The sequence below is a fragment of the Anas acuta genome, chromosome 7, assembly GCF_963932015.1.
Source record: "Anas acuta chromosome 7, bAnaAcu1.1, whole genome shotgun sequence".
Classification (NCBI taxonomy): Eukaryota; Metazoa; Chordata; class Aves; order Anseriformes; family Anatidae; genus Anas; species Anas acuta.
In genome coordinates, this window is record NC_088985.1 from 19,696,287 (window position 1) to 19,722,488 (window position 26,202).

Below are 26,202 nucleotides of genomic sequence, written 5' to 3' on the forward strand. Positions count from 1 at the left end.
GTGATATGGCACTCTTCCTGTGAGTGGCAGAAGCTAAGAAGAGGACTTCTATAATGCAGATTTACATTAGATTTAAGTATAACACTTCCGTATCAATTATGCACAGTCTAGGGACCTCATTAAACATGTCAATGTTAGGAGTACTTTAGAGAGTCATGTGGAAGTTGTTCAAGTTAAAACCATCTGATATGTGAAGACATAATTTGAAAGCTATGTAGAATTTTAAGAAAATTAATCCTTTAGCCAATAACGGGAATATTTCATTTTAGAGTAAGCTTCAGATCTTTCAGAATTTCTTCAGCATTTGTAATGGTCTAGTGATATCTTACTGCAGTGTTCACCCAGCTAATGTTAACTCCCTTTTCCAAATCCCTTGTCTGTGTTATCATTTAACAGAGCTTGAAGTACTGCGGAGTATAGCTGTTGGTTTCAAGGGCAGTATGAAAAAAGAAAATGTCCTTAAAACGCTGGTTACTTCTGTGAATAAATGAGTTTTGAAGTTACCTTTAAGAAACAGAATGTTTTTGTTCTTTTGTTTCCTAAATTTGACCATTTGAAGCATTTGTTTTATTAACTCTCCAAAAACCAGGCTCCATTTACAGTACCTCATTTAGCAGATGTCCAGAAGTCTTTAAATGCGACAGCTGAAAATTAGACAAGCATGTACAAACACAGGATGCATACAAATTAGCTATGTGTGAACTGTATTTTCACAAAGAAATTAAATAAACTTAGTTAATGCAAGAGCTTGACATACACTGTGCATTTGTTTTGCTTTCAGTAGCAATCTAGCATATACTTGAAATACTGTTGGCTTTTATGATATATTTCTCTAGGTCAACCATAGATTCCTACAGAATTTTTCATTTCTGTGGTGTTAGATCCCTTTATTTTAATAGGAATTTTCTAAATGAAGTTATTGAATTATCACTGATACCTAGCATATGTTATTATGATGATAATTTGTGTAATTGTTTTATTTTAGAATTGCCTTTTACCAGTTCTGCATTTTTAACTGTTGTGGCCTTCATTCTGTTACCCTACATATGATCAGCTTCTGAAGTAATCTGCCTTCCTAACTGTAAATCAGTTTTTCCCAGTACGCCCCCATTTTCAGTATGGGGATCACTGACTTACCTGGTTTTTGTGTTGTACTTAAGATACGTCTTGCCCCGCAGACTGGGGGACAAGATGAGATTCCTAATTTTCCTCTAAGTCCATTGATGCTTGCTCTTAGCAAAGGATTGCTCAGAAAACATGAATGTGAAATGTGAAAACAAAGTCTGATTCCAGACAAAGCTTGTAATAAATGATGGTTGTTCTTTTCTAAGATTTTTCTCATTTTAGGTATTTTATTATATTTCAAGGTATTAGGGTATGAAAATATCCTTTCAGCCATACTCCTTCACCACAGCAGGAACCAAATGAATACACACAATTTCTTTCATAAGAGGATACTGAGAATAAGGCATTGTGTGCAGTAGCCTGTGCAGCCAAATGCAGCATGGGATGAATCCTGGATTTTCATTTTGTGTTGTCTAGCAAAGGTATAAAACAGGAATTAACAAGCAGTCCTAGAGACTTAGCTGTACAGAGCGTACAGCTGTATATCTCCACTCTTTAAACTGACAATATTCAGTCTATTTATTTGTCCCTAGTAAGAAAATTATCTCTTGGGTTCCATTTCCCTGTCTCAGAGGAAGCAACATCTCTAAAATGTATGCTTTTTGTCAGTTTATAAGGCAACCTTTGAAGCTTTCCTGTTAGCTGTTACTATCTCTGCTGAGAGAAAAGTGCAGAAGAGGTCATAAAATATTTCATGCTCTTACATAAACTGAGAGATTCTTTCTTCCATAAAACCTGTTCCATTTCTTTTCCTCTGTATGCCTGGAATGCATGTATTCAGGTCACTGCGTGATAGAAGTCTATTACACACGTGTTGTTTTTAAAGTGATGTCTGATTAAAAAAGCAAGAGTTGGCATCTAGTTGACAGGAAGGCTAGCTAGCAAGTACGATAGCCAAGAAAATATTATTTGATGATGGTGTGGCACTGAATTGAAATACTCAGATGTCTAGCTGAAAGCACACAGTTAATGTAAATTTAATCTTTTTCAGATTAAATTCTAATTGCAGATATATAAACTTGCTGCAGTTAACTCAGGGATACAGATAACCAAAACGTTACATCGCCGAAATCCAGCCTTAACGACTGGATAATAGGCCCAGGTCTGATAACCTTGTTGGTACCGTGAGCTCCGCATAGCCATAAACCACAGCTGATGCCAGCTCTGCTTTGAACACATAAATTTAATTTACAGCATGGAAGTGTGCTGTGCAGAGTTAGCACTGCTATGCTGGAGGCCCCTTTATAGCACTGCCCTGTGGTATATAGATTGTAGCTTTAAAAAGCATCAGATAAAGTGGGGCCTGGCATGAGCATTGTGTCCTCTCTGCCTTCTACAGGAGCCAATTTATGCGTTCTTATAGGCAGATCTGTTGAATGTGCTCCTATGTTTATATAATTTTGCATTGTGGGATTTTGTTTATATCTAAGTCCCTCTGGCCATTATTAAGGTTTTTAATGCACCTGCAGTGAGACTTTTTAAGCAAAAGCCGTGGGAGCATAGGATTACCTCTCTTTCCCACCCCACCCTTCCATCCCCAAATCCTCTGTTTGTCTGACATATTTGGGCTGTACTGGAAATACGTTTTAACATACACTATCCGTATGCTGTTCTGTGTCCTGACTAATAAATGGGATGCTTTCTGTCTGACACATGAAGTTTGATATCAGTATTCAAACACAGCAGTATGTTTTATTAAAGAGATCTTGAAGTCAGCAAGTTTATATAGATCAGTAGTTGAGAAATGCCAAGGTACATGCCTTTCTTTAAACAGAAGTAAATGGAAGAAGTTTGTATATTCACATATAAACATTGCTGTACATGCTTTCTTTTATTTTGACATCTTACTGCTGTTTTCAATATGCTTCAATTAAAGCTGAGTGAAGAATGTTGGTTAATCTTGGTTGTCAGTATTAGCATTTGTGGGGGAGGAGGAGAATGGGGTGTCAATGAAACATTTTTATAAATGTCCATACTTCTTAAAGTTAGCCATAGTATTTACTTTCATAGGGTTATTCTACTTGTCTTTTAAATTTTTTTAAGTTGCTTTGTGTCTTTTAAATCTTGAAAGATTTACAAGTTCAGTGGGTCCAAGTGTTTTAACACTCTCGTGCCTTTACAACTTACGCTTCATCAGGCAGTGTAACAGAAATGATGAACAGAAATTGTTGACTATCTTCAGTCTCCTACAAGAAGAATGAATTCTGGTTTCTGCTAGGGAATCAAATGACAATGCACAGTCTTGAGGGTCCTCCATGGGACTTTTCCTGTATGGGCATAGTGTTATTTCTACTTCCAGCTTTTTTGTTGTGCTTTCTTGAGTAAATGCTACCTACAGTAATCTGAAGAGTTATGAAATTAATATATCAAAACAGACCCTGTAATGTCTTATAGTTCAGCTGTGGAATATCCTTACCTTGAGTAATTTTGAGTTGCCACATACTGAAATTGGCTGAGGCAGGATATTTTCAAGGAAAAGCACAGTAGTTACTTGTGAGATGAAACTGAAGTGTTTTACAGCATTCTTTCCCTGCTGACAGCGATAGTGTTCTGGCAAGTTCACAGTTAATGGGACAAATTTATTATTAGTTCCTTCATTAATAATAGAAATCTGGAATCTGCATCCTGCCTTTCTTCCCATATGTGCTTCTCTAAAATTGCTAGAAAGTGGAACAAAATGTCAAATTTCAGGCAGGCAAGCTTATCTGATATAGCTTAATCATGTTTTAATGAAAGATGGTGCAGGGATGCATTGTGTAAGAATCTTGAAAGTCTGCCAGTTTCTGCATTTAGACTCACTTTAATATTTTAAGACTAAAACTTTTGGTGTTGTGGATCTTTGAAGCTAGACTTCATAAGACTAGTCACCAGTAAATTAGTGGATGGGAAAGACTGAAGCCTTTTGGCTTTGTTCTTGGAGCTGTATTTGCAGAGCTGGGCAGTACCAGGTGCTTCCTGAGGTTGCCTTCAGAGCAAGGTGAGTGGGCAGGGGGCATGAAGGAGTCTGAGCTCAGGGGGAGCCAAGCACAGAGTAAAAGTAAGTTTGCTTACAAAACTGGAGGCTTAAATCCTCCATGGCTGATGGACAGAGCTGTAGAAGTTATGAGACATGGAGGTGGAGAGCACAGAGAAGGTGGATGTTAGGGCTGATTCAGGCTGAGGAAGCTCTTACCTCCCAGGGTAGGGAGGTAACAGGATGTAAATCCCTAAGGATCCCAGTAGCTTTCCATACACTGCTATGGTTGTGGTTGTAAGTGCTTGAACATATGGTTTGCTACCTGAGGATTTTTTCAGGCTTGTTACTAGGTTAACTGGGCAACAGGCTAATGCATGTGTTCAGCTAAACTGTTTGGTGTCTTCATCCTTCTCGTGTTCTCAACTGTGCTGACTGTGTATACTCTAGTGAGTAATGGGTTAGAGTAAACAGCAGGATCTTACTCCACAGTAGACTTTTTTTTTTCTTTGCTGCACTTTGGGTTACAAGTTACTACATGTATTAGTATTTACAAATCTAACAGTAACTTGAAATGTGGCCCCAGAGCTGCTGTATGCAGATATATTTTGAAATGTAAAAAATGCCCAATTATATCTAGTAGAGTATTTGTTTTCTTCTGTGCTTTGACTGCTTTTGCTTGTGCGTGGCATCCTGACTTGAAGTTTCTCAGGAATCCTTTAGATTTTTATTCAGGAAGCAATCGCTTCCCTGAAATAGGGTTTTACTGAAAGTACAGGACGTGTTTAGTTGACTTTGCTGTGTAAGAGCAGGGCTGTTTGGTCTTACTCACTGCCTCTTGTAAATAGGTCCTGCAAAAGCAGTGATCTCAATTGCAAAACCCTTCTCCTCAGTCTTACTCTCAGGCCATTTTCTAGGTCTTGGAAATACTGCCAGACAGTGTGCTGAGAAACATTTGAACTTCATAGGCTGGTGGTATATGGGCCAAGGTAGCAGCAGAGTGTTTGAGGCGTGGTCCAGATAGATTAGATCCCTTACAAAGTAAATACCCAGAGCTGTTGTAGTTTTTTGGCAATCAGTAGAAGGATAAGGTACATTGGTACATTTTAGGTTGTTCATGTTCTTCAGATGAGATGTATGGCTCTTTATTTAACATTTTAAAGACCATTTCGTATTCTGTTCTTTACTGGTTTTTTTTGTTTGTTTGTTTGTTTTGTTTTTGTTTTTGTTTTCTACATTTCAAGTTTTAAGTGTCGTGACTGACATCAGTTGGTTGATTTTTTTCAACAGGGTAGAGGCACATTTAATTATATCTGAGTGCCACTGAATTATGCCCCTAAAACACTTTGTTTGTTTTTTCTTTTTAAAGATACCATTAAAATTACACCATTAACAACAGTTTATAATATGTGTGGAATTAAGATAAGAATGTAATAATTCTTGGTACTAGGAAGTTTAGCAGTTGTTTGTTTGTTTGTTTGTTTTAACTGTAAGTCTCAAATGCCCTGAATGATAATACAGTGTATCTACAGTATTCTGCATTAGCAATATATTGGAATTTGTTCTCTTTTAAAAGTTTTAAGTAGCTACTTAAACACATTTTAAAATATTGGAATTTGTATGTTATCAATCAGTAAAGTCAGCGTCTTAGATGTTTCTTTATTTAGGCAGGACAGTGAAAATAAATGTTGGCTTTAACCAATTTGAAACTTGAGGAGTGAAAACGTCTTGTACGTACTCTGAGACTTGAAAACCTTCTTTAGGTTCTGTCTGGTTTTCTCTGTAGGCATGGGAAGGCAGATGAAGGAGGAAACAGTTGTTTGAGAGACGTGAGCTTTCAATTCCTCATGTGCAGCCAAGAGGGGAAATGGCAAAACCAAAGACTGTAAAGAATTGAGATTAAACCTAGACTGAGTGAGATGGCGGACTGGCACCTGGTTTGCTTGTGCATGCTGTGGTCCTGGCTGGAGCCATCTATTAGCCAAATATTTTGGCAAATATGGGCAGAAGCTATGATAATCTGTTCATGCCCATGGAAGGGGTGTTGGAATTAGATGATCTTTCAGGCCCCTTCCAACCCAAACCATTTTGTGTTCCTAGTGCTTTCTCTCTGGCCAGGAGGTAGAGTCCCTGTATTCCTTGGCAGCTTTGCTCTGGGAGAAAGCTGTAGGGTTCAGGGAGTAGTGATGAGAGCTTAGAGCTTCCAGGTGTCCTCCTGTATGTGGCACAGGCATTAGATAAAGCGGACAAGATAATTATATCCAAAAACTTTGCACAAACTGTTTTTTTTAGGCCTAGCATAGTTACTGTAATAATCCAGAATGCAGGCTTTTCAATTAGGAAGCATATATTTAGTGTATGAATGATTATTTTTGCTTTTATCTCTGGAGCAGAGAAGGATAGAGTAATGGGCTGTAGGAATTATCTCAGTGGCTGCAATGCTAACGTGTTCAGAAAGGAGTGAAAACAATGCTTCAGAAACAGCGCACTTTTTTTTTTTTTTTTTAACCGTAACAAGAATAAATTAGGATTCCTTTTGTATGCTGCTACATACTAAAACACTACTTGTAATTATAAAATGGTTAGTAAATGCAAGTTTCCCAGTGCATACTGGTAAGCATATTGATTGAACATATAGCAAATGGCAAAGTTTTAAGGCAGTGAAATTTGCTTGGTTATAGTACCATGTACTGTATACATGTAAAATCTGTTAATATAGGGGAATTCTTCTCTAAGAGAATGATGTACCTCAAGGTCCTTTCTTAACCTGTACTCGGTTTGTTTGACCCTTTGATCCTGTGAAGTTTACCAAGTTGGAATTAAACTGCATACCTGGCTTTAACTACTCTAAATATTGACATTTAGGTGGTAAGTTGTCAGCGTTCATCTGAAAACTCCAAATGGAAAGGAACAGCCCTTTCTGCATTCATTTTAGAGGAATTATCCAAAGCGAAGTATTAAACTTTCATTATCTTGATGCTGATACCAAATAGCAGAGCTCTACTAAGCTGTTCCAGCTAATCCTACATTTTTTCAATGTTGCTGCATCTTAATACAGTTTCAGTGGATGAACTCAATGTTTTGGGGTTTTTTTGGTTTGTTTTGTTTTGTTTTCTCAGCTGACAAAGAACAGATGTAAGATCATATGAAGGACTGTCTTTATTCCTTGTTTTGTGATTTTCAGAAATTTGCCTGGCTGATTTCATACCTTCCACAACGGATTTTCTCTCTTCGTTTTTTGTCATTATATATTTATTGGGCATCTTTTTTCCAAAGTTTTGGGAATGTGTGAGTACATTTGTGAAGAAAGTGCTGAGAAAGCGTCGGAGTCTGAAGAAGCAGTAATAAAAGGGATAGGGAAGTAAGAGGTGGGGATGGCGTTGTATGTTGCTAAGAAGTCAGGCCTTTTAGCTCCTTGCAGTAAACCAGCATCATTCATATAGACCTAGTCTTCACACTCTGGAATCCCAGCTTGTATACAGGTTTTCTTGTCCCTAGCAGCAGTTCCTGTCCAAATAAGCCTTCCCTATTGACTGGAGAAGGAAGCCTTTAGTGATACCTGCTATAACTGATGCAAACTGCTTTGGTATTTCTTAAGTTTTTGTGACTGGGACTCAACTTTAACAGTATTTAGGAAAAATAACCTACATATCTGAAATGAATGTAGATTAGCCAGTTGAACGAGGAATTTGGCGAGCTTTGAAATTCTGCAAGCATTAGCCTTGTAGGACCTTTGTGATTATCTGTGAAGGCCATATATGTGCTATCCGCATTTTCAAAGCTTGTTTAAAATGTAACAATTGTGTAGTATAATGATGTGTGGAAGCAAAGAATCTGTCACTGTCTGGGGCTGATAAATAATTGTAATGGGATGATAATGGGAAAGTGTTGCATAAGTTAGTAACAAAGAAGACAGCATGCTATTGTTCTTGAAGAATCTTCATGAAGAAACTTCTTAGAGTCAACCAAGAATTTGCACTACTGAACATCTGTTACAACTCAACTCACAGCGCATGTGAAAAGAAAACTAAACGAGTACAGCTAACATCGAAGAAGCAGAAAGAGATACAGTAAAAGCAATTGTGCAATTTTAATATTTTCTTCTATGGACATGTACATTAAGATGTTGTTTATTTTAATTCAAGGGATTTTTTGTGTGAAATATACATCCATTTTTCCTACTCTTGTTCTCTCTTCCCCTGATTATTTTTTTTTTCATTGAAGTTTGTATGAGAGGTCTCTGACAAGGCCAGTTTTCCTTTTCTTTCCTTGATTAGCTGTATGTGTTTCCACATCAGTGACAGATGCTCCTGGCAGTTGAGACCAAGAATGTGTTCATGATTTTAATGTCTGGAAGATGTCTTGATAGTTTGTCACTCTTGTTGCATGAGTCATATAACAATTTAGGTTGGAAGGGACCTCTGGAGGGCATCTGGTCCAAACCCTGCTCATTTGCAGCATGTTTGTGAAAAGGCATGGCAGCACTCATAGAGCTCTGTGGATGACACAGACTAATTTTTGATTTTCTGCTCACTGCCATCTCAGATTTTTGCTACCAATCGCTCAATTTTGTTTTGTTTTGTTTTGTTTTTTTTTTTGTTTTTTTTTCCCTTCTAGGTTCCTGTTTTAGGAACATACCTAAAACAGGTTTGTGTAACAGACATTAAAAACGGCGTAAGTTTGCATATGGGCCATTTTTGAGAAGCATCTTCTGCATATTATAAGGAATTTTTCCTTTTGTTAGATTACATACAGTTGTAAGATCTTAGTTCTTAAAATTTTATTTCTTTACAGGCCAGAAACAAAATTTGGATGAAGCAATCGAACTAAGTTGCCGTCATGAGCAGAAGCAAGCGCGACAACAATTTCTACAGTGTTGAAATTGGAGATTCTACGTTCACTGTGTTGAAACGGTATCAAAACTTGAAACCAATAGGATCAGGAGCACAGGGGATAGTATGGTAAGGTTTCTTTAAGGTGTAAATATACTTTTAGTTTACCTTAATAGAATTTTCAATGTCTTAACAGTTGTATGTTACACGAAAAACAGCATTAGTAAGCATTAGCTGTTTTTCCTCAACAATGGCTTTTGCTCTTGCTTTTTGACCTATGTCCCTTTTTGCTCCAGAACTGATGCTTTTCTGTGCAAATCAGTCAACTGTGCTGAGTCCCATAAATTAATGGGGTAAAACCTGGATAAAGAAACTAATCCTAATCCTAAACCACACTGTTTACTTACAGTGAAATAAAAGCCAGAAATACTCTCTATATAATATTTGATACTTCTAAATGCTTTAACTTCTCAAAATGGTTTGTTAGGGGCCTGTTTCACTTAGTTTTATAATCTGTCTCGTCTCTGGTACTAATTAACAAGCATTTGAGATGCAGACTTCCAGGGTAATATGTAAATACCCAGTGAAGTTCAGGAAAATATGACTTGACAATGTAAGTTGTTGAATGAAAGCTCTGGACTGAAGAGTGTCTGACTGACTGAATATTGGTGACAACTAGCTGCTTTAGGCACCATTTCCTGTGCAGCAAAATTACCCCAAAGGTAAATGTTGGTTTAAGACTCTTGAGACTTTTTTTGAACAATCAAGGATAAGGTATAGATAGTATAGCAATTTGCAGACTTGCCAATTTATTGTGACTTTAAGATAGTAACTAGTGATATAAAAATACAGAAAAAATGTCAAGGAAGAGAAGGATAGGAAAAAGCATAATCCTCTCAAACAATTTTCCCTTTAACCTTTTTACTGCTTTGATCTTGTCATCAGTGTTTAGAGAATGTGTGGTTCATTTGTGTTTTTAATTCATATATGTGTTTTAGCTGGCGTAATAATAAAACAGTGTTTTCTTAGTGCAAATGCAAACTTGAAGGCCACTAACCTAGAAAGAGCTGTTTTTGAAGTGATGAATTCTCACAGTAAGATTCTTTGGTCTATAAGTAGCAGCAACAGAAATAATAATCTGAATTTTGTACATGTGTGTGTTAATATAATGAGGCAGATTTTTGGCTGGAGTCTGTTTAGTTGCTACAGAAAAGACTGCAAAATCTTTGGATGTTACCACTTCTCTTCTGATTCCCAGTCATGTTACCTCCTGTTTTCCAAATTTACTGCCCTTCCCAGAGCTGAGATTCAAAAACTGACCATGTAATTACTCTAACATCATTCTGTAATTACTGCTAGTGGTAAATGAAGCTGTTTTAGTTAAACCACTCTGATTACCCTGAAACAGACTGGAGCACTCATGTGGTTATATCTTGCCCATGTGTCGAGGAGATGGGGTGTAATTCTTGTGATCTGTTTTTGTTTTAACTGATGAAACTTGATTTGGAGGAATATGAAGGAGATGGCCTAAAGGCTCAACCATATCTAACAGTGAAACAGACTCTAAGGCTGCTACAGATATAAGTTGAGGATGCAAAAAAAAAAAATGAGAAGTTTGGCATTCTTTCCTGATCACCTCTTTGCTTCTCTTTCAGAAGATATTCCTTTTCTTGGGGGTAGATGGGGGAAATTCCAGGTAGTGGAAAATGTAAATCAAAAAAAGTTAGCAGTATGTGTTTTTCCCATTTCTTCTCTTTTCCCCCTATCAATTAGAGGTTTTTATGATTTAAAAAAAAAAAAATCATTCAAGCCTACACACTATACAGACAATATATTTTTAGTTGTATTCAGTAAATGCTGACCATTTACTGGCGGATGTTCTCCATTAGGTTTGTATGCTGTTCTTGATAAGAGACAATAAAATGGTATTTTCCCTGCTGAAGCTTTTTTAGTAGCTGACAAATATTTCCTGAGTCTGCACAGTAGTCAGCTGCTGTATTACATCTTACAGGAAACAAAATCCCTGCCTTCCTGTCGTGGAAATGTGATATATATGGGAGTTGTCCCCGGTAACAATCTTCATCAGTTAAACAGCCTGTGTAACTGAATCATATGGCAGTCTTGGCATCTGTCTGCAAACAAAATTTTATTCTTCCTTTTTATCAAGTGCAAGCTGGTGACATCAAGATATTAAGGCCTTCCTAGCATTTTCTTTTTGTTTGCTTTATCTTGACATCGATACTCTCATTGTCATAAGGATATTAAACAGCTGCACACTGCATAATAAATGACAGCATGGGGCCCAAGTATAACCTACTTTTTCTCTCTCCTTCTTCCTACCTTTCAGCATGGAGATTATATAAAAGTGATATGTTTTTTTTTTTGCATTTGAAATGTTTTCAATCATATTTAGGCAGTCTGTTTTCCAGTGCCAGTGAATGACAAGAACTCAATACCTTTAGTCAGATATTCTAGGAAGCAGAAATCCTACTTTTTTTTTTTTTTTTTTTTTTTTTGGTGGAGATTGTCTTGTGTTAGGACTATGAAGCTGGGAAAAGCTTTCTAAGTCTTGAATTTCTCAGCATACAAGAGCACCTTGTTGTTGCACGCCCTGAATCTGAATAATATTGAAAGTTTGGTATATCTGCAGACATGGTAAATGGTATCTGGAAAAGTGAGAACTGCCACAGCTTAAAGGACCTTGACACTGAGATGTAATAATGTTATTTTTAATTACAGTGCAGCTTATGATGCCATCCTTGAAAGAAATGTTGCAATCAAGAAGCTAAGCCGACCATTTCAGAACCAAACCCATGCTAAAAGAGCCTACAGAGAGCTTGTTCTTATGAAGTGCGTTAATCACAAAAATGTAAGTGGAGTGTCCTGCTTTAAATGTTAAAGAATTACCTAGAAGGTTATTCTTTGTAAAGATGACTCAGAGGATGTCATTGTTTGTAGATTATAGTGGTTTTCAGAACAGGGTTGTTTCTTCATGAAAAGTACAAAAGCATCTTTCAGAAAAGTTGGTGCAGGCTGGTGTTAATACCTGCACAATTTTAAATTCTTCAAACTCAAGAAAGGAGGCAGTGTTACATTGCTACTTTTTAAAGACAGCTGTTTCTGCTGCTAAACAAGTAGGAGGAAAAATCCAGCAATATATTTCGTTTTTACTTTTTTGTGGTGCATGAACAAGTTAGGAATCCTAGTTGTGACAGCAGGAACTTTCTGATGTTTGTGAAGCTGTAGAATAGAGCAGACTACAAACATGGGGAGAGAATAAGCTGCAAAATTATCAAAGCTGGACTACAGAAGGATGGTATTGGCCATTTTCTTCCTTCAGAGGTAGTTGTGTGCCATCTTCCTCACCTTCCCTCTTAATCCCCCTTCAGCAAGTCAAAATTCCCCCTGGCTTTTAGGCAAGGAGAGAGTCATGGAGGACTTACTCTTTTAGCTACTTGAGAAAATTTTGTATTTGCTTTAAGACGTGCGGTTTGTAAGTGGATTCTCTGAAGGAAGTTCTACCCAGTAGCATGATTTATATGATCATTAGCTATTGTAAGCCTGTATGACTCTTGATGAATATTATCTTGGCCTGTTACTGCATATCCCATCCATTCTTAGCAACTGGAAAAATGTCATAAAACAGCTCCAATGATCTGGTTTTGTCTCAGGATTAATTTGTTGCTTCACCTCTGCATTTGGCAAAGTGATATCTCTTTGGTAGTATTTGTCAGTATTTCATTTTATTTTTCCTCCTACATAATAATAGTCTTAATGAGTTCTCTTCAAACTTAAAGTAGGGAGCATAAGAAGACTGACTAACTTGAGGTTTTAAGCTTTGGAGATCATCTTGTTAATGCATACAATATATCTTTAGATTATGTGAATTGTGGAGGAAAAATACTTCTGATAAAATCATTAGCATCTATTACAGTGTGTTAGTGCTGGTTGAGCCACTGAGCATCTGGAGCTTCAATGAATAAATACCAGAAGGATTGCAACAGGATGCTGGGTATCAGTTTTGAAATGTTGATTTGCAACTTTGCTGTTGCTGTGGTGTGATTATACTTCATCTCCCTCTTCCTACAGATAATCGGCCTACTGAATGTGTTCACACCGCAAAAATCCCTGGAAGAATTTCAAGACGTGTAAGTCTGATTTGATCTAAAGCTGTGAATTAACTTTACAAATATTAACATCGGAAAATAAACGGTGAAAGAATAAAATAAAATGACAGCATTATTTGATTGTTCTTTTTTTTTCTTTATAAGCTACATAGTAATGGAGCTCATGGATGCAAATCTCTGCCAAGTGATTCAGATGGAGCTGGACCATGAACGAATGTCCTATCTTCTTTATCAAATGCTGTGTGGTATCAAACATCTTCACTCAGCTGGAATTATACACAGGGTAAGTGAACTTCCTGTGTTTCTTTTATACACCTCATTTTGCCTTGTGTATTTAAAGGAGCTAGAAAAAAAAAATCAGAAATGGGTGCACAGATGTCACCATAGTTTGCCATAGACACAGAGAGAAAGCTGAAAGGAAATTAAGCTTACTTTGTTTCACTGCAATTCTGGAATGAACCTTTTGAATGTTTTTCCTGGATTTGATAACAATCTGTACAAATAAAAATTTTATCAGTGAGTTACATTACCTCCTCAAATTCTGTATCATGTTCTGTCTATATTATGGCAGGAAAGAGTATCTGAAAGCAATTTTGCCTTTACTCTTTTGGTAACCAAACCTGAAATTCCATCTTTTGAAAGAACTGCCCAATTTATTTCAGCTCTTTTACTAGCAGAGTAACAAATGAGTATCTGAATTCTCCAAACGAACAGATGGTGATAAAGACTTGTGAGTGGAACTTACATACACCTGTGTGTCACAAAGCATTCGTTCAGGTTGCCTACAGGCAAAAATGACAACTACTTTTCTAATGATTTGAAATGGTCAGGACAAATGTCAAACGGTCAGGACATTCTGAATTTAAGGTTGTCTATTCAAGTTAAATGTCTTATATACATTTGTGTGTAGTGAAAAGATTGCTTGAGATTGTCTAGCTATAACTTTTCAAATATAGTTTATATTATTCTGGGAATCTGTAAGCTTGTATTTTTACAGTGTTATGTTCTTCATTGTAATGTTTTTATAAGGAGAATTTTTAAAAGCTTTCATCCCTGAAATGATGCAGAAGAAATAATTAAAGTTATTCATGCATGATAGTTTCAGTCAGTACTATGCAGTCTCCCTTAAGGATGATGTACGCAGCAAAGTAAATCCTGAACAGCAATTCTGAATGCTGCAACAGGCATTATTACTATGCAGTGGTGCTTGCACAGTTCAGTAGTCCATCTCATCCTTGAATGGCATGCAAGCTTGATCTGGCAGAATGACACTCCTTTTCAGTCTGGTGTTTTTCACTTGAGAACTGAGACTGTTTGAATAACAAATGAAATTTGAATGGCCGAACACTGTTTCCTTTTGCTCAGCTAGTTCCAGTACTCATCTACTGCCTCATTCTAGTAAACAGCTCAGGGTGGGAAGGTGAAGGCTTCCTTCATGCATACAATCTGCCCTGGGACAGCTGTGTTTGAAAGAGCTGGGGGGAAGAAAGGTAGGCAGAGGCATCACCCATGTGTTGAACCCTGCACTTCCTGGTCTGCACATGCATATAGACATGCTAGGGTGGGAACTGTAAGTGTCTCTTCCTAAGGATTGTAGTGCTGGCAGGAGGAAGTTTCTAACACTTAACTTGCTGTAAGCATTTTGTGCTCCTATAAAGTAGGAATCAAAACCCTGAGCCTGTGGATACCAGGAATAAATGGAAATGTCTGTATATTTATGGAAAAGAAGTAGTTGTTAGGTAGAAATAAAGACAGTTTTGAGGATACAATTTTTGCTGCTGTAAATATGGGTGAAATATTTGGAGTGCTTCATGTTGTGCAGTAGTACAAAGTTTAAAGATAATGTTCCAGTGAGATTGTCTATAGATACAATTGCTATGTAAATAGTATGCATGAATGCTTTTGAAGGACATGGGCAGAAACATTTCGCTTTGCATGTCTTCATGGAAGATTTTCATCTGACAGCTTGTTCTCGGACTTTGTTAGAAGATTCAGTGTGTTCAAGCAAAAATGTTTGAACTATTTACCTGCTGTGTATGTCACACCTTTATACTTAGAGGTGCAATGCATCAAAATTCTTTCTGTGCAACAAGTTACACTAAACCTTGGAAGGCAAGAAGGACATGCTTGAAAAGAGACATCTTTCATATGGAACTTGTGGCTGAAATAGTAACTCCTTATACCGCTCTTCTGGGCTTTTTGTAGCACTGTCCTGAATATCTAAAGGTAACTACCTTGTTGAAACAACCTTGTTTGGGGTTGGAACTAGATGATCTTTAAGGTCCCTTCCAACCCAAGCCGTTCTATGAGTCTATGAAAGTTGTTATTCCTTAAACATAGTCCACACTACTGTGGCTGCCATTGAAGCGTTCTGGTTAGTAATCTAGTGTGTTTCTTTAGTGTCCTCTAAAGCTGGAAGCGTTTTTTGCTGTTGGTAGTTTCACACAGATTTTAACTTGGTTGTTTGTCTTCTAACATACCTGTGATAATCTCAGTATCTCAGTAACTGTTTCAAAGCCTGCCAAATGACTGAAACTCTGACGTTCTCCAGGTGCCTGTAGCACTGGATACTATCTGCCATAGAAATAAGTGCAGTATTTTTTCATAGCAGACTAGAGGCATGGAACAAGGCAGACATCAAACACAAAGTGTTTTGGACTGTTTCAACTAGAAGTTGCAGGGGACATATTTAGCTTTCACAGAAGTGGATAACGTTTTACCCTGATAAAGACTTGACTGTAGCTTTACGTTGGCTTTGATGAACACTATGGTGTTCAAAACATTTTGCAGAGATGGAGTCTCCAGCAAGCTACAAGTATACATTCATTTATATTTTGCAGGCTTGGGAGGATGAATAATCAGAGTTGCAGGGTCATGCCTCGCTGAGTTGCTGAAGGACACAGAGAGTCTCATTAGGCTTGCATCGAGGCTCTGAAACGTTGTATTGTGCCTAATTTTGAGCACTTAACAAAGGTGCCTAATTATGGAAGCCCTTCACACACATCTTTCTTAAGAAAGAGAAATAAACTCCAGAAATTATTTAACTCATGTAAACCATGAATTACTTTGCCTGTCTGGCTAATGGGGAGACAGCCATGAATAGCTCTGATTTTTAGGCACTGATATTTTACATTTTTAAGGTTAGGTGATATACCTTCTGGTATAGGTACTTACAGCTTAGCTATGTTAATCACTCTCACGGGAACTTTTGAGTCCTCATTTATTTTAAACATGAGGTATTGGTTTTGCATGAATTTGAAATGCATTGTAAGTCAACAGTAGCCTCCATCATTTTTGAAGGATGGCAATTCTGTATTCAAAATTAAAACATGCTCCTAGGCTTCATGAGAACAACACAGTATTCAGAAATTAGGGATGGAAAGTACTCTCTCAGCTTTCACTTTTTGTTTTCTGGTGTTTTTCCTCTTGCAAAGAGAAAATCTCTTTAGTTAATCCTGCAACTTTAGGGAGAACAGGTATAGTTAATACTGTCAGCATGCACCTGGGATTCTGTAATGAATGTTTTCCAAATAATGGAATTGTGCAAAAGTAAAGCTGATAATAAACAGAATTTTAGCAAAATGTGAAATATGCATATTGAATAGCTGAAATGCTGTATAATACTTGAGCTTATTCATGGTGTTTGAGAATCTTTTAAGCCAAAGTTGTTTGCAGAGTCTTTCTCTGTGTGATTTGGAAGTGTGTGTTAATATGTTAGTATGCAAGACAGTTTATTACCCATTAAAATTGTATTATTCCAATAACTTTTTTTGTCATTTCCTTTCTGTCTTTAGTGCAGGTTTCTTAGCTTTCTGAGGGGCTTGCTGAAAGATGTAAAGCACAAAAGAAAACTACATACATCTTGCAGGTCACCTCTTTTAAGTCTTTACGAAATAATGAAAGATAGAGCTATTTATCAAGTGCCTGCCGCTCACATGTTAGGGTCCTCTGCTACATCTTCTTGTTTTGTATCATTAATCTTGGTAGAGGTAGCGAGAAAGGATATGAGCTTATCTGTTATGGCCTGTGTGTTATGAATGATTTTATGATGCAAAGTTTAAGGTTAAGTTATTCTGAACGTATTCTGCTCATAATATTTGCTCTGTGACATTCAGATGTTTGTAAGATCCTCCTGAGATAAACACTGAGTATGCCTGTGTAGTGTCTGTATAGACATTGCAAAGTCCCTATTGCCAATGTAGTTTTAGAGTTCAGATGAAGAGAATAGAATTACCAAGCTTTCAGCTAAGAACCTCTGAAAATATATCTTTATTTTTTTATTACAATTTAATGTTTAAGTATCTGGCCATTTTTCACTGGTGCCTTTTTGGGTTTGGTCACCAAATTTGGTGTAATGTGAACCAAATCCTAAATGTGAAACTAGACCTCTGTGAGCATGGGCATTTCCTTCCTGTTTAGAGAAATACATCTGTCTGCATTGGTTCAAAAGAGGTAATGCAGCCTTGACTAGCAAAGTCTTTTGCTTTTAACATTTATGTTATAATTCTTAATAATTCTTATATCACGATGATTATTGCATCAAATGATTTCAGCAATTGTCATGTTACTTTTGTAGCAACTGCACTGTAGTAGTAACTGTTGGTCCAGTGAAGTTTCTAGACCTTTCCTCAGAGCTAACATTTCATACTAACCTTGATTTATTTCAGACATTACTAGCATATCTTGTAACACTAGTTGTATTTACCTTCTTTAATTGCTATATAGCTCTACAAGCACAGTAAAGGAATTAATTCTATAGTCTGCTGAATGCATATTAATTAATGCAAGGGGAAAAGAAACTGCAGTTTTACAAATGATCAAGTAATATATGTGGGGTTTAATGTTAGCAGTATTATCTTTTAAAAATGTGAACCACAAAATACTTTGTGCTTGTCTTAGCAGTCATATATGATGTTTCTTTTTAAAGGACTTAAAGCCCAGTAATATAGTAGTAAAGTCAGACTGCACTTTGAAGATTCTTGACTTTGGACTGGCCAGAACTGCAGGAACTAGTTTTATGATGACGCCTTATGTAGTGACTCGTTACTACAGAGCACCAGAGGTCATCCTAGGGATGGGATACAAAGAAAACGGTCAGCAAATATAGTCTTTCTTTGGCATAGCTTTATTTTTTGTTCGGCACACCACATTTTACATGTTAAATGTTTTTTTTCAAGCTGTAGAAAATTTATAAATTAGGCATGTGACCAAAATGCAGATTCATGTGACCAAAATGCAGATACACCAATTTATTTATCCAATCCCATTAGAAATGTTTGCATTTAATAGGAAAATAAATTGAGGGCCTTGTTTGTTTAAAAATTTAAATGACCTGTTTGGTAGATTGAATTTCATGACAGAACTGAAAATGTATTACCTTAATATGTGATATGTACCTCGGTGTACATTGACCTGATTTTATTCCTGATGAGGATATAAATTGTAGTTCATCAGTAAACATGTGTCCCAAATTGAATGTTTAAAAAATATGTTCAGTATAGCCTTTCAGGACGCAGGAAACAAACAAGATCAAGTCCACCTACAGTGGCATTATTTTTATTGAAACCAGCCCACTTTGAAATTGTCACACAAAGCTCTTAATTAATATTGCTGAAGAAAAAAACAGTGACATACTTCAAAGAATAATGCAGAGTATTGTCATGAAGCAGCATAGATTCTTTGAGGTCCATGATGAACTCAAAGGAAATTCGTTTGCTTTGTCCTGCTTGGGTACGTTTCCCTCCTCTTTATGCTCAGTCTTTGACCCTGGATCTCTCAGTATCCTCTGTAAGAAAGTAAGGAAAGTGTGTAGCATTTGGGGGAAATCACTCAATCAGCTATTTTGTATCTTATAAATGAAACACCTAGTATTTATTCTTTGGGAAACTGAAGTAACATATCCTTCCTGAAGTTCTGCTGCCATTTCATTGATCTGCTGTCGCTGTTGTCAGTTCACCTAACTTGATGTATCTGCTTCAGGCAGGCATTGTGCACAAGGATCACCATTTGCTGAAAATGTTTTAAACCCATTATCGATTAGTTCTCCAGTAAGCCCTAGGAGATGCTGTGATGCTTGAGGCTTTGCTAGCTGTCTCCTGGTGATACAAGGTGTACGGCTCCTCAGGTTACTGACACAACTAGGGCATGCAGTGTTTTTGCAAGGTTCTTAATATAGTCTGCAAACTTTCCTGGCAACCGCATAGCATTAGGGCAAATGACTTCAGGTTGTACAGAAACTATAGCTGCAAGGTGCATAGAGACTGATTTCTTTTTGTTTTTCATATAAAAGCCAGGAAGAATAACTCCTATCGGTGCTGACAATAGAAGAAGCCAGCTCAAAGGAAAGAGAACAGATCTTTTTTGCAAGGCTGTGATTTATATTTCTGTTTGGATTGTTAGTCTGTCAGATAGGAATACAGTCTTTCAAATGGCCTCCACAGTTGGCTATTTTTTCTGTAACTTAGAAGTCAGGTTGAGTGGAGCATACATAAAGTTACTTTTTTTTTTTAACTGCCAAAGTTTTATAGAGAGCACAAATTTAAGTTTCTTTCCTTTTTTTCCCAGAAGGCTTTACATTGGCCAACTGAGAGACAAGGGATAAAAGAACCTAAAGCTGTAGTCTGAGTCACGCAGCTGCTTTACAGAAGGAATTCATGCAATGGAAGTTTCAAATTTTCTGTCTTAGCTTACCCTGTTTACATTTTTCTCTTAAAATTTGAGTTGCGAAAGTGTGAAGCATTCTTTACAGTAAAATGCTTCTCGGGTATTATTGGAGTTAAATAGATTGTGTTCTAGAGCACTCTATTTCTCTAGCGACAATCCTGTTCCTTAAGCAAGAGTGAATTATATTTTGCAGCAGAATGTGAAATCACATTTACTTTCATATGAAAAACTACATAGCACAGCATCTTCCCAAACGCTGAATATGTAGTCGTTGAGTTGAGAATGACACTTGTAGAGAATGTAAATCTGTTGGCTAACTGAGTCAGAAGACAATCTGTATTTCCATATGTACTGTTGTCATTAAGAGGTTATTTACATAAACTGTTGCTCTTCTCAGTCACTGGCTGATGAGTTTCTTACTGTGCAGCTCTGGTGACAGAGCAGCTAGGCTGCAGAGGGCAGTGAGGCAGGTATAAAGGATGGACGTGTCTGCAGTAGGAACTATGGACTGTCCAGGATCCCCACCTGTTAACATTGATGCCCATTGTAGCCCTCTAAATCCATAGTTAAAGGTTACCTTAACTTAGTTAAATATTGAAAATTGACAGCTAATAAAGGTTAAAGAGAGAGTAGCATATAGTTTAATTGAACAGGGTCATCTGGCAGCTTTATGCTGTTTCAGTGCCCTGCTGAACTTCCCTTGCAGACAAGATGTGGGAGGATTGCCATACATGTATTGATGACTGAGATATATACTATAGGGTAGTACTCTGTGGTACTATGGTATGTACATATGAAGTCTGTAATTTTTTTAGAACTAGTTAAGATCCCTAACAAACCTATGACAGAGTTAACTTTTCCATATGCCTTATACTGAAGTAGACAAAGCTTATATGGGTATTTTGCATTAAGAAAGCAGGGCTTGAAAACTGAAGAAATTCAGAATTGAAGGACGCTAAAACTGTTCTTGCAGTTACACCTTAGCATATTTAGTCTTGGGTACTTGTGTGTTATTGTCAGGAAGCAAGCATTGAAAAGCAGGGGAACACCCAAACTCTCTGAAACAATTACTTTAAAGTTTCCTAGTATGTACGCTGAGTTTGAATTTGATTTTCACTTAGCTTTTTTCCCACTTAGGGTTATAGAAGATAGTAAATTCACTCCAAGCAGGGTTTTAAAGAATTAAGTACATTATGTATGACAACTAGTAATTTTTAAATATTTTTAAAGGATTTTTTAACATCTTTAAGATTTGACTCAGTCTTCTATAATAGTATCCACAGGAGCAGTCATCTATGTATAAGCTGGTCTAGCTTCTGGAAAAGTTAGTCAGATTCCTATAAATAAATGGGTTATTTTTTGATTAATGAAAGCAGCAAACCAAAACACCCCCAAACACCACAAGTTTGTTTTGTACGGTGAAGAGAGGAATTGTACCTAAAGTTTTTCTTAGCCACTAAAGTCTTCTGGTGCATGAAGTCATTGACTTATCTTATTTCTCTTCCCAGATTTCTCCATGCAGTTATAGGAGTTGTTTTCATCACATTGGTCACAAACTATTTACAATGGATTTGGATAAAGTTCAGTTTGTGAATGTGCAGCAGAATGTGTACTTCTTGTAAATATTCTAAAAGAGCTTTAAAGAGAAAACATCATTAATCATAAATTATTTTTAAATGAACCAGGCCCTTAATTTTGACCTATTAATATGTACAATTGTGATCTCTTTATCATATGGTTTAGATACTATTTTAGAGGAACTTATTAAATAAGAGGGAAGAAATATTTTCAATTAGAAACAATGTTGTTTGCTTGAAATTGCTTAGCTCCATCACAACTTTAACGTGTGGTTTTTAGTATACAATTATTCTCATTTAAATCCCCTTTTTTTCTGCTAAATTGAAATTCCAGTCTCATGTTTGACATAAAAGTATTTAAAACATTTCAAATTCATCATTATGACTTCAAGAAAATATTTGCGTACAGAGGTAACAGTATCTCTGAAAGCAATGTAAAAAAAATGGCATACCTGTAAAAAATAAGCTATGAGTATGTCTTCTGAATTATTTAAGATAATGAAGAAAATGTGTATTTCATACCAAAAATATATTGCTATTGAGTTTTTTTTTTTTTATAAGATGTTATTTGAGCATAAGTGGAGAAATATTTTTAAACGAAATAATTTATCTGAAAATCTCTTAGGAATGTACTAATATTGTCATTAACTGATCCTCTAAAATTCTAAGTGACCTTTTACTGATTGTATTTGCTTTTTATTTAAATGGAGAGAGATATGCATGGTAATCTGACTTACAGGAAATGTTTGATGGCAAATGTTATTTAATATGTTAAATAATTAATTCTGCTCCTAAAAGTGTAAATTACTTAGATATACCACATTTATAAAGGTCAATTTAGTTTGCTGCTCTTAGAACGATTCCTATAACTACAGCGAAAATAATTTTAATAAATAAACTTATCTTTGGTGCATCATTATAATCTACTGGAAGATCTTTGCCAGTCTCAGAACTTGAAGACAAGTGTTACTCTGTTTGATTCATGTATATCTCTCTCTCTCTGCTCTAGCTCTTGCTTTAGCACTGTATAAACCAAAGGATGGTTTTCTGCCTTGTATTTGAGACAGTTAAAAGCTAATCCTTATATGCTGTGTTTTCAAAAGTGGTCTCATTGATTAATATAAAGACTTGCTCTTCTTCCTGTGCTGTCTCTGCTGTTTATAGAATGCAGTCATGTTATGCTTCTTTTCATTTTAAATGACCGTTTGCTTTGCTTTCCCTTCTTTTTGTGCTACAAACATAGTGGATTTATGGTCTGTGGGGTGCATTATGGGCGAAATGGTTTGCCACAAAATCCTCTTTCCAGGAAGGGACTGTATCCTTGTGCTGCTGCAGCAGGTTGAATTAGTTAGGAAGTGATTAACCTTTTTATTGATGTTGTGTCATGAAAATGCGTATTGTGCAATATTTTTTTTTATTAAATGGATATGAATTTTTCTTGTGATACACTTAAAAAAAATTGTTTAGAATGTCATTTATACTCAGGCTGCACCTAGCAGTAGGACATAGTCTCTGCTGGTCCTCTAGTTAGCATACATTCATCCACCTTCACTCACCTTCATTACACATGCTTTTTATAGTCACTTCATTTGTGTGTGTGTGCGTCTAGATATTTTTATTTACTTTATTTTGGTAACTATCTTTTATGTTAATATCATTGCATTTTGTTTTCAGTTGACATTTGGTCAGTTGGGTGCATCATGGGAGAAATGATCAAAGGTGGTGTTTTATTTCCTGGTACAGATCGTATCCTTACCTTTGGCCTAGGATGTAGTAATAAAAGGTCAAAAGAGACTGCAACGATTTAGTTCTAGGTTAAGGTGGTTCCAATTTTTAAAATACTGTTTTTAAACTGCCTTGTCAAAATGCAATTTGCTAGTTCCTAATTTTAGTTCCGGGATGCTGCAAAAATGTCTACAGTTATACCATTTAAAGCAAAACAACACAGATGGCTTTAACAAGTATGACTGTCTTTAGAAATTAATACTAAGAAAATACAGCAAAATGAACAAAATACCACTTGGGCTGAACAAGCTTATTTTTCCTTTTTCCTTTCTTTCTGTTTGTTCGTTTGCTTTTTAAGTTTAATATAGTGTCTATCCATTGTTTTTGGACATTGTCACATTTAAGACAGATTTGTTTGTTTGTTTGTGTAGGTGGTGTTTTGTTTAGGTGGTTGACATGCGTTGCTTTTTGCTTTGGACTTCATATTTATATAATAACTTACTAATTTTGTTTGGTACCCAAGCATATTAGCAGTTGTTATTTTATTTTTTATTGTTTTATAGGAGATGTTTACAAAAAGTTCCTAACTTGCTTAAATGGTTGCACTCCGTGGATTTTTATTTTTGTTTGCAGAATTCATCCTGCAAACAGCTTTCAGAAATACCTGGTGCTTCTGTCTTTCTCTTCCATGATTTGCTTGGTGGTGTCTGTGTGGGTTGTCATGTGAACAGTGCTTCAGGCAAAGGATCTGCTACAACCAAATAGAGCTGAAGCCTCTAGATCCTTGCTAAAATCAGCAGTTATCTAATTCGAGTTTGGCATTTTATTTGTTTCACTAGTAGTTTCCTTCCGTTTTGTTAGATGCCGTCAGAAATTTTTCATGCTTTTGCTATAGGTTAATTGTTTAAAAATTGTTACATTCCTGTTTGAGGGTGAGGATTGGGTGAAGGTTTTGGGGCACAGCAAGGAGATCTGGGGACTTTCACACAGCTCTGGCATTGCATTTGCTGCACCATGCTAATGTTCTCAATCTGATTTTCTTGCATGGCTTTGCAGTTTAGGCTCAGTGCCATACAACGCAATACTATTTTTTTTCAAGGCCTGTGCAAAGCATTGTATAGCTATGAAACTTTACTTTAAAATTTTAAAAACAGAAGAAAGGACCTGCTAGATACAAGTGAAGGTTTAGGGAGTGCAGTATCAAGTCTTCAACAGTAGCTGAACATAAAATGTTGGGAAGACTGTATGACTGAGATAAGAATATACAAAATTTTACTCTCTCCCAGTATCTAGTGACCTGCAACTAGAAATTCCTGAGCCAAGCTTCACTTTATTTTATTTTTTTTTAGTGGCATATATTAAATTTTACTGCCGTGAACTGGGCAATCTCTCCTTAACTGGTGTAAGCTTTTCAATTAAGATGTTCCTTACATGCCCTTGAAAGTCTTCTGCTTCAATGTTGAAGACTGACAAAATTGTTAACCTGTGTGATCCAGGATTTCATCCTTTATGAGCCCACTGGTGCTGTGCGTTGTGTGTCATTAGGGAGAGATCGCTAATTTGGTAGAGTCCAGAACTCAGATGAGTTATCAAGGCAAGAAGAGAGGACAAAGCACCCATGCATAGCGATTTTCTTCAATGAATTAATGGTGCTTAATAGCTCGGTTGCTGTAAATAAATGTTTAGAGCAGGAAGTGAGTTTTTCTCAGAATGTCCTTAAAAAATAACCTAAGCACTTTTATTTGAACTTAATGAATTTTGTGAGTCTTTTTATTTGCTTTGTTTCACAGGAGTATATCCTTTGCCATTTAATTCTTATGATTTCGAGTAAAATGCATGTTGCCTTTACTACTCAATCATTCTTGCTTTGCTTCACTGTTTTCTCTGAGAAGATTATCCTGATTAATGCTGAATTTGATAGTTTATTAAAATTTTCTGTTTTTATCTCTGTTGGATAATTCTTGTGGTTTTAACGTAACTTTTTAGCTGAAAATTAGACATTGTTTTTCTTAGCTGTGAAACCTTAGATATTGATCAGTGGAATAAAGTTATAGAGCAGCTAGGAACACCATGTCCTGAATTTATGAAGAAACTACAGCCCACAGTCCGAACTTATGTTGAGAACAGACCCAAATATGCTGGATATAGCTTTGAGAAACTCTTCCCAGATGTTCTTTTCCCAGCTGATTCTGAACACAACAAACTTAAAGGTAAGGTCTGTCTTCTGTGCATTGTATATTTTTAAAGTTTATAAACTTCATCGCATTGAATAGAAATGTATCTTAGTTTTGTTCACTGTAGAATCATGCTGCTAAGGTTTTAAATGTTACAATATTAATATCATGGAAGCAGATGAAAGTTCTGAGATATGGTTACCTGCACTTTCTTATCCTCCCTGGAACATCTCCTATCCTGGTAAAACCTGTATAAAGAAAATGAAGCATATTTCTCTCAATGACAGATGTGATTTAGAGAAAAATGAGGGGAGGAATAGAAGTTGTGTAGCCAGAGCAGATCTTCTTTCTTCAGGAAATTGATGAAAATAAAGTTTTTATATTCATAATATGCATATATCCTTTAGTTATTAAAATGGTTCTTTCCTAAACCCCAAATTCTGTGAGGCTTGTATAGATCCTAAATTGGAGTTTGTTTACCAGTCTTCTTTCCTTATCAGCTTTGAAATACTGTGTTATGTGCATATGGCACCAGTGTAAGTAGAAAATTTCACTTTTGCAGCAAGTCAAGCAAGGGATTTGTTGTCAAAAATGCTGGTTATAGACGCCTCTAAAAGAATTTCTGTGGATGAAGCCCTTCAGCACCCGTACATCAATGTTTGGTATGATCCATCAGAAGCAGAAGCTGTAAGTTCTTGTTTTAGAAAGGTTGCTTCTCTGACTAAGACAGTCCTGTATTAAAGCGAACTTGTTGTGATACTCTATGTAGCTGCTTGAAAGATTATTGCATGATCTACACATTTCACTAGAAGCTTAACTGAGCTGTAATCTTTTTATTGTCGTTGATCTACTTGTTTATTAGAATTAGTATTAGGAATGGGCACAAACTTGCAGGTAACTAAAGTACTTTTGTGTGTGCATCTGTATTTCTTTGTAATTGCATATAAACTCCTATAAACTCCTAGACAGGTAGCAATGCACCTGAAGTCTCTGATACAGAGTTCTAATTTTTTAGTTTCAGTTGTT

The 26,202-nt window shown here is 36.3% G+C and overlaps 1 protein-coding gene across 3 annotated transcripts in view; it reads left to right on the plus strand.

Annotated features, from left to right (window-relative positions):
- MAPK8 (mitogen-activated protein kinase 8) overlaps window positions 1–26,202 on the plus strand; it is a 46,165-nt gene that overhangs the window by 14,549 nt on the left and 5,414 nt on the right. For 2 of the 3 annotated variants that reach the window (XM_068687851.1, XM_068687849.1), the window contains exons 2-9: window positions 8,873–9,039; window positions 11,650–11,779; window positions 13,000–13,058; window positions 13,182–13,320; window positions 17,965–18,130; window positions 22,952–23,023; window positions 25,030–25,212; window positions 25,739–25,863. In XM_068687851.1, the coding sequence (XP_068543952.1) occupies window positions 8,918–9,039; window positions 11,650–11,779; window positions 13,000–13,058; window positions 13,182–13,320; window positions 17,965–18,130; window positions 22,952–23,023; window positions 25,030–25,212; window positions 25,739–25,863 (996 nt within the window). In that variant the 5' untranslated portion in view covers window positions 8,873–8,917. Of the gene's footprint in view, window positions 1–8,872; window positions 9,040–11,649; window positions 11,780–12,999; window positions 13,059–13,181; window positions 13,321–17,964; window positions 18,131–22,520; window positions 22,593–22,951; window positions 23,024–25,029; window positions 25,213–25,738; window positions 25,864–26,202 lie in introns of all 3 variants that reach the window. The other variant, XM_068687850.1, reaches the window with a different exon arrangement.